We start from the raw sequence: 9,444 nt of genomic DNA, 5'->3' as shown, positions 1-9,444 counted from the left end.
AATGGATTCACCAGAGTTGTACTATTGTACTCCAGAGATGAGTCCCCGCCGGAGGCTGCAGCAGTGATAGATGGGGCTAAGGACTGAATGGCCTGGGTGTGACAATGGTCTGTATATGGAAGGACACTGAGAGAGATCACTCCAGGATGACTTGGTTTCTAGATTTGGCAAATGCGTAGACAGTGATACGGTTCATTCGGAGAAAGTATACCAGACGTCTTATATTGGGTAGAATTATGAGAAAGAAGGACATGTCTAATCCATAAACTTTTAAAAACCATCTCGTCGATAACCAAGAAGTGTTGTTAAAAAGTAAGAAGCCAGTAAAACCCAAGCTAATCTCTTCAGTCGGACACCCGTTGGGGAATGGGAATGGACAGGTGAGACCAAATAGGAGTTGTTCTTTTTTAAAAACTAACTCAAGGCTACAAAGAACAAGCAAAAGTCCTCAGGCGTGTTAATAGTAATTCTGGTTAACTTTTAAGGCAGATGCGAACACCAAAGAATGGCCCTATCCTTATGTAGTTAAGTTGTAGTCAGCAAGATTATCTTGCTAGTGGCCACTGGCTTTCAAAAGAAGTGACAATCAACGTGGAAGCAGGCACTGACACCCAAGCCTAGTGTGGCCAGGAGGGCACGGGGAAACGCTTACAGCAATGCACGCCGTAGCACGTGGTCACCCTCGGACACCGGGGCGGACTCAGCCTGTTAAAGGGGCGCAGGGAGCTCGCGCCTCAAACGACTCCCAACCCCCGCCCGGGCGCGGAGCCGGCCGGGCACCGCTCAGTTTCCTTCCACCGGCCCGGCCGCGGGCGGACGGCCTCCAGTCCCTAGGCGGCGCTGTGGGCTCGCAAGAGCGGCCGCGGCACTATTGAGCGCCGTCCCTCCCAGTGCGCATGCTCGCTTCCGCCGTGGGCTCGCCTTTTTTTTTTTTTTTTTTCGGGTGGCCCAGGCGGCTGCGTACTGGCTGTGGGATGGGAAGTGAAGCCCCAGCGAGCGGCAGCGGCGGGGCTGTGAGGCGCAGCCAGAGGGAGGCGGCGGCGGCAGGGAGTCGGTGAGCAGCTGGGAAAGCGGAGCCGGGGCGGAGCACCTGCAGGCACGGGCGGCGGCTTCACCATGGCGATTCGCAAGAAGAGCAGCAAGAGCCCCCCGGTCCTGAGCCACGAATTCGTCCTGCAGAATCACGCGGACATCGTCTCCTGTGTGGCGATGCTCTTCCTGCTGGGGCTCATGTTCGAGGTGAGCCCAGCCCGCCCCAACCGCCCGCCCCGCCGCCGGCCCGGGCTTCCAGCTCAGCCCCTCGGTCCGGGACCGCTGGGGGACCCCGGCCGGGGCGGGGGGAAGGTCCCGGCTCCCCGGCCCCCAGAGAGCGGGCCCGCCCCGCCCCGCGCTGGCTTGGGGCTGCGGAGCCCCGGGGGCCTGGCCGCCGCCCGCCCGCAGGGACCGGGGCCGCCGCGTCGCCCCCTCGGCCACCGCGCACGCCGCCCCCTCCCGCCGGCCGCGCAGTTCCTGGTTCCCGCGAAGGGTTACGTGGCAGCCGGCGAGGGGCCGGCGGGCAGCGGGGGCGGCCCCTGCGCGCCGAGCTGGCTGCGGGCAGTGGGCGGGCTGGGAATGGCCGGCCGGCCAGGCCGCAGGGGGCCGGGGAGAGCCGGGGGCCGCGGCGGCGCGGGGTTTGGGGGGCAAACCGACGGAGCCGGGCGCCGGCTGCCCGCTGGAAGGGCGGTGGCCACACGGGGCAGCGAGCGATCGCCGCGGGATCACCCACCCGATTGTTAAGAACTTCGGTCTCCCAAACTGGTATTGTTACCAGTGATCGAACTTTTTTTTTTTTTTTTTGCCCCGCGCTTGCTCTCCTTAAAGAAACAAGGTCTGATACGGAAATCGGGGTACAGAGCAGAAGTGCCGAGGAGTCGAATAATTTTCTTTTTGTTTCTTGAAGTAGGAGAGGATGGAAATGTCAGAAGTGTGTAAATTCTCTTCCCACGTAGTGCGTATCGTGATGACTTACTTAACAGCTGTTGAATGTGGGTAATAAACTTTGCCAGGTGAACGGGTAACATCCTGCGGCTTCCTTCCCCTCGCTCCCCGAAACACACGCCCGTTCCTTATCCTCTTTCCTTTTTTAACTTTTCTCTGTAGCTTCTGAGCCCCCCACCAAATACACTCGTTATTTTACCTATTTATTGTCTCCCTCCTGGAATGTAACCTCAGTGAAGGCACAATTTTTTTGGTTTTGTTTTTCTTAATTTCCAGCGCCTAGAATATATCCCGGCATTTAGAAGTGCTTACAAAATATTTGTTTAATGAGTGACATTAAGAATTCTTGACTACTGGTTAGCTCAGGAAACCCTACCCAGTGCTCCGTGGTTACCTAAATGGGAAGGAAATCCAAAAAAAGGCGATGTATGTATATGTATAGCTGATTTACTTTACCAGTACAGTAGAAAGTAACACAACATTTTAGACAGCTATGCTCCAATAAAAATGTTAGCAAAATATAGACAGAGCAGTAAAGACTTTCATATGCAGTTCAGTGTGAACAGTATCCAATTAAAGACAAGAAATCCTGCTTCCAACTCAAAAGTGATTAAACAAACTAGTTAAATAAAAAAAAAAAAAACTCTTAAGAAAAACTAGTTGGAATGAGACTGCCAGTGACCAAAGGATGACTAAACTGTTAAAATAGAGCCTATGTGGCTCTTTTAAATGTTATTATTAGAAATTGAATATTTTAATACTTAAATATTTTCAAACTTTTTGCTCATCTTCAAATGGGCTTTTTCTGGATCTAGATAAATTTTTTTTTAAATTCTTGATAGTGTCATTTTTGCCCACTTAGTCCACAGTTAAGGAGGCAGTGAGTATTCCTAAATGGGAAGGTAGAAGGGAACTAACATGTGTCATATAGTTCATTTTAGGCTGGGCCTGTGCTACTTACCACCTAAATGACCTAAGGGTAAGCCTCAATTTTTCTGCTCTGTATAAGGAAATACGTGTGCTCTTCTCACCGCTTGGAAGGATCAGATAGCATGGTATGAAGGCATCTCATGGTTTATAAAGTACTGTATGAATATGTACGATATTAAAAATGCAATGCTAAACATTTGTACTCTTTCTGAATATTATACTTAAATACATATACCTTCTGCTTTGGTCTTATATTGAACAGTTTTGTAAGACTTGCCATAACCCATCTCCACATGGTAAAAATTCCTGACTTTGAAGATATAATTTAGGGGTAATATTATCTGCAAAATGTACTTGCAGTGTTTTGAATGAAATAGAATATAAATCAGAAATGCTGACACTAAGAAATGTTTTAACTTTGTTTTTATGTAAACTTTTTTATGTTCTCTCACCACATTTCTAGGGAAGTTCACCACCAGTTAACTTCCTCACATCAATGATTTTTTTTTTTAACAGTGAAGGGATTTTCACCTTTATATCTGTAAAATTTATTGATTTAAATAGACTCAACAAAGATCTAAATAGAAGTTTTTAAAGTCAGTTCAAAAAGAATGTTGAAGTAGTATACAGAAGAAAGTTTGTGTATGTCCTATGACATTTTTCTTGCTATATGTTAAAGTTTTAGGATTTAAAAGCATGTTATCTACACATGGGAAAAAAATTTACCGGTTTGTTTTGATGCTTTCAAAGTAATTGCTGATGAATCTCACCATTAACGTAGTTATTGAATGACTGTATCTGTGCTAGAATAATAGAGTTGATATTTTTGCAACAGAACTGTTAGCCTTTTGTGTAAATATATTGAGAAAATGTCAGAGGATTTATGATGAAATTGACAAAGCAATAACAGATACAGTATTACTAGCCAAAATGAAGACTGTAGTATAAATGCTGAAGCTAAAGGGAGTTAGGGCTCTACTGCTTGCTAACTTGGTAACCTAGGCCATGTCATTTAACTTCTCGAACTTGTTTCCTTTTCTGTAAGATAGGGCTCATTGGATTACTCTAAGAATTAAATTAATTTGTGTAATTCATAGTTGAAAGTTTAGCTTACAGGAGACATGCTGTAAATGATAGCTCATTATTCCTTAAGTATTTATCAAGGTCAAAAAATAGAAGACAGAATTTTTATGTGAGAGAAGGTTTTAACAGCATCTAAAGAGTTGTATATACCAGCCTGCCAATGCAGAAGACGCAGGAGATGGGTTCAATCCCTGGGTTGGGAAGATTCTCCTGGATTAGGAAATGGCAACCCACTCCAATATTTTTGCCTAGAAAATCACATGGACATAGGAGCCTAGCAAGCCACAGTCCATGGGGTCGCAAAGAGTTAGACATGACTGAGCACACACATTCATTCTTGATAAAGCAATAGTTTGTTTTGGGGAAATGGAAGACTTTAATTTACAGGGAATTTTGTGTTCTCAGAAATTGCTGTGAATTTTGAAATTATGTTTTTTTTAGTACAGTCAGTTTCTGTCCACATAACTGCAAATCGTGGTGTATAATTCATGACTTCATACTGGAGTGAGGAAAATTTAATAGTTAGAAGATGTAAGGATACTTGAGAAGCTTTCCAAAAGCAAGGATGCAGAAGAGGAGTTAGGAGTCTCCACGAGGAAGATCTACTGGAAGAGACTTAACTTTTCACATACTCAGGAGTCCAGGTTGTTCACGCCATGCCAGGTTAGGGGGACCTTTACAATTGCAAGTATCGTGGAACAGACTTGGAGGTTTGTTTTATTTCTAAGTGTGGCTTGTCTTAATGCCACCGTTTTCTTTCCTTTTTTTTAAGAACTTAATTTTTTATGTCAGTGAGAAAGTAGGATTTGATATTCAGAAACTGCCTTTATCTTTAAGACATCCAGTCCATGTAGTAGTCACTCCTTCCTCTAGCAAGTACAACGTAGTTAACATTTCTGTGTGATAAGCTACCAAGCCCCAGCTGGTGACCATGAAAGAAATATTATGATACTCATGATAATTGTAATCAGTGCAGAGTTAAATAATTCATTAAGTGTCATGGTAACCTGTTTAAGATATATCTGAATAAGTCTCATATTTTTCTCACAAATGGAGAGCAGTGCTTCGAGTGTCCCAAACTGTCATAAACTCAGTTTTCCTTTTGAACACATTACATGTTTCTTGTGTGTGCATACTTAGTGTGTCCAACTCTTTGTGACCCTGTGGACTATCGTCCTCCAGGCTCCTCTGTCCATGGGGTTTTCCAGACAAGAATACTGGAGCCATTTGCCATTTCCTCCTCCAGGGAATCTTCCCGACCCAATGATTGAACCCCTGTCTCTTGCATTTTATGCATTGACAGGAGGATTCTTACCACTGCACCACTTGGGAAGCCCATGCATTTCTGTAGCATATTTTATTCCAAACTAATTTGTCTTCCTATTGATTAACTGTAATATTAGTTTAACGAAAACAGTGTTGCCTGGGATATGACACTTAGGAGGCCTGGAAATGGCTAAGGGCATGATTATTGGTTTAATTTTTCTTCTCTTTTAAAAAAATGTCCTATAAACTTTTGTAGGGTATGTGGTTTGTATTTTTCTTCTTCTTCTACATACTGTCACATGCTAAACTAGCTGGAAGCCAGATTTTAATTTTATTTGGAAGCCTAGCATGAAAGGATAATCTAATTTTTGTTGCTTTGGGAATTTGATATTAAATTTATCTTTGAAGAATTTCCCTTGTCATTTGTTTAAAAAAAAAAAACCTTAGAAGTTTTTTCAGCTACGGTAGTGGTGACTTCATATTTTAAACTAGAAACAGGGATACAAAGTGTGTTTGTATATGAAATCTAAACAAGATATTAAAGCATAAAGTTTAGTCATCAGTCAGCTTTATTTAAAAGAATTGCAGAAAAGCAGTGTTACCCTGGAAACACATGTCATCGCTCTGCTGTAATGTATCCGTGTGAATGACCCAGAATGTAATACAGAAAAGCCTTACTGGCCTCTTCTAGTCAAGTGGTTCACTGTATCTACCCAGCAAAGCAACTCACTGAGGGGCCTTACCCTGACGTCCTCTCACAGGCCTGCAATACTCCGGGATGGCAGAGCCCCGCTACACCCGGTATGTTGTGCCTCTCCCCACCTCTGCTGCTCACCTGCTGGGTCTCCCATCTAGTCCAGGCTTTGGTGGGGCCTGGTCCCCTTTCCTTTTCTCCAGTATAGTGGCCTCCCCTTGCCTTGCTTTTCTCCCTGCAGGCTTCACTGTCCACACACTCCCCGGGCCCTCGGCTCCCTTTCCCTGTTGGTCTTTTTCCCTGTTTGACCTATACGTATCCAGCTGTGGTTCCCCCTGGCACCTGCCTTTTCCCTGCCTCCCCATCTGTGGATTGCTCAGGGTTGTCAGAGAAAGTTGTGGACTCAGGCTGCTAGATAATATTACAAGTCAAAGGTTTCTGACCTCAGACAAAAGCAATAGGGATCTTTTTACTTCTCCCTGGCCAGCTCCTTTCCCTAAAGGAACTTTAAAAATACTCATCATTGGATTCCCCAGCTGTGCCTAACAGATAACATTGCTTCCCCTCCATGCCATGGAGAATTTCTTCAGTTTCTTATATTTTGAATTTATCTGTCCCATCATTTTTACCTTCTGCTTAGTGTAAGAGGAAAACAGTTTAAGATTAACCTTTAGCTGAAGTACTTTGGCCACCTGATGCAAAGAGCCCACTCACTGGAAAAGACCCTGATGCTGAGAAAGATTGAGGGAAAGAGGAGAAGGGGACAATAGAGGATGAGATCGTTGGATGGGATCGCTGACTCAATGGACAAGAGTCTGAGCAAACTCCAGGAGATAGGTGAAGGACAAGGAAGCCTGGCATGCTGCAGTCCATGGGGTTGTAGAGTCGCTCATGACTCAATGACTGAACAGCAGTAGCTATCCTTGTGTTTCATTCCCTACCAGATCTTTCTGTCCCATTATGCCCTTACATGTTAAATTCTTCCTAGCTCCTTTCCTGACCGGCCTCTCTCACCAGCTCAGTCCCTCCCATCATGAAACAACTTAAGCCTGACCTGGGACCTCTCACTGGGAACCCCGTGTTCGTTCCTTTTGGGCTCTCCGCACCACTGTCATGTGCCTTGCGCTCTCTCTGTTGGAATCACTCAAACGCTGTGACCACTGATGTCTTCTTAAATCGTCCAGTCCACTGTACTCTTTTCCTAACATGTTTCTATTGAAGCTTTGGCTTTATTGTCCACACCGTCCTGAAATGTTTCCCCTCTGGCTTTTGGGGTGTCCACTCTCTTCATTCTCTGCTCTTCCTCTCTGATCATTTCTTGTTATTTCCCCACTAGCTTTTCTCTGCTTTCTCCATGGTTCTGATTTGTCCTGCTTCTCATTAAATCCTGTACACTCTCTACAGAGGACTTACATATTTCCACAGCCTCCACTGTGTACCATCTATTCTCTGTAAAGAGAGACTTCCAAAAATGCTTGAGCCTGGCCCTCCCTGCGGAGCTCCAGGAGTGGGCCTCACCTGCCTGTTGGTCTTTCCACCTGCATATCTCAAAGAAATCTAAGTTTACTGAAAACTCTTTGCCTAAAACCTGTTGTTCCTCCTGTATGCCCATTTTTATTAATAGTTTTGTTTTTCACCTACTTGTTGAAGCATCAGCACATGATCTCTGATTCTTCCCTCCTGCATAACAAGCCTTCAGTCAGTCAGTCAGTTCAGTCGCTCAGTTGTGTCCAACTGTCTGTGACCCCATGAACCGCCGCACGCCAGGCCTCCCTGTCCATCACTAACTCCTGGAGTCCACCCAAACCCATGTCCATTGAGTCAGTGATACCATCCGACCATCTCATCCTCTGTCGTCCCCTTCTCCTCCTGCCCTCAATCTTTGCCAGCATCAGGGTCTTTTCAAATGAGTCAGCTCTTAGCATCAGGTGGCCAAAGTATTGGAGTTTCAGCTTCAACATCAGTCCTTCCAATGAATACCCAGGACTGATCTCCTTTAGGATGGACTGGTTGGGTCTCCTTATAGTCGAAGGGACTCTGAAGAGTCTTCTCCAACACCACAGTTCAAAAGCATCAATTCTTCGGCGCTCAGCTTTCTTTATAGTCCAACTCTCACATCCATATGTGACTACTGGAAAAACCATAGCCTTGACTGGACAGACCTTTGTTGGCAAAGTAATGTCTCTGCTTTTTCATATGCTGTCTAGGTTAGTCATAACTTTCCTTCCAAGGAATAATTTAATTTCATGGCTGAAGTCACCATCTGCAGTGATTTTGGAGCCCCCGAAAGTAAAGTCATCCACTGTTTCCACTGTTTCCCCATCTATTTCCCATGAAGTGATGGGACCGGATGCCATGATCTTAGTTTTCAGAATGTTGAGCTTTAAGCCAACTTTTTCACTCTTCTCTTTCACTATCATCAAGAGACTCTAGTTCTTCTTCACTTTCTGTCATAGGGTGGTGTTATCTGCACATCTGAGGTTATTGATATTTCTCCCGGCAGTGGTGATTCCAGCTTGTGCTTCATCCAGCCCAGCGTTTCTCATGATGTACTCTGCATATAAGTTAAATAAGCAGGGTGACAATATACAGCCTTGACGTACTCTTTTTCCTATTTGGAACCAGTCCATTGTTCCATGTCCCATTCTAACTGTTGCTGCCTGACCTGCATATAGGTTTCTCAAGAGGCAGGTCAGGTGGTCTGGTATTCCCATCTCTTTCAGAATTTTCCACAGTTTATTGTGATCCACACAGTCGAAGGCTTTGGCATAGTCAATAAAGCAGAAATAGATGTTTTTCTGGAACTCTCTTGCTTTTTCGATGATCCAGTGGATGCTGGCAATTTGATATCTGGTTCCTCTGCCTTTTCTAAAACCAGTTTGAACATCTGAAAATTCATGGTTCACATATTGCTGAAGCCTGGCTTGGAGAAATTTGAGCATTACTTTCCTAGTGTGTGAGATGAGTGCAATTGTGCGGTAGTTTGAGCATTCTTTGGCCTTGCCTTTCTTTGGGATTGGAATGAAAACACCTTTTCCAGTCCTGTGGCCACTGCTGAGTTTTCCAAATTTGCTGGTATATTGCATACAGCACGTTCACAGCATCATCAAATATTCTAGGATTTGAAATAGCTCAATGGGAATTCCATCATCTCCACTAGCCTTATTCTGCCTCAAATGTTCCACTTCTCTTCTACCACCGCTGCCTTAGTTCAAGCCTTATTAGCTTTCACGGGGTTTCTCTCATACTTGACTTGCCTCCTTACTCCAATTTATTTCTTGTCTGATATTTATTAAGTAATGTTGATCAATCACTGAATAAATGCCACACGCCCTGCCGGACTCTGAGCGTCTAGTGATGAACAGAAACCAGTGTGGTCCCGGCTTTCACGGAGGTTACTGTATTGGGTAACAGCAGTTAGGAATATCAGCACGCCGAGAGTGTGCATTTTGTAAGAATGGAACCCAGATCTCTGAGGCAGTCTAACAAAGGAA

The 9,444-nt window shown here is 44.8% G+C and overlaps 1 protein-coding gene across 1 annotated transcript in view; it reads left to right on the top strand.

The window, feature by feature from the left end:
- Positions 1–308: 308 nt before the first annotated feature.
- TRAM1 (translocation associated membrane protein 1) overlaps positions 309–9,444 on the top strand; it is a 32,768-nt gene continuing 23,632 nt past the window's right edge. Inside the window, exon 1 of the mRNA XM_043879469.1 lies at positions 309–1,239. Coding sequence (XP_043735404.1) covers positions 1,117–1,239 — 123 coding nt within the window. The 5' untranslated portion in view covers positions 309–1,116. The remainder of the gene's footprint in view (positions 1,240–9,444) is intronic.

This window comes from Cervus elaphus, chromosome 21, assembly GCF_910594005.1.
Source record: "Cervus elaphus chromosome 21, mCerEla1.1, whole genome shotgun sequence".
NCBI classification, from domain to species: domain Eukaryota; kingdom Metazoa; phylum Chordata; class Mammalia; order Artiodactyla; family Cervidae; genus Cervus; species Cervus elaphus.
Note: the sequence above shows the minus strand (reverse complement) of the source record. Positions and strands in the feature narration are given on the sequence as shown.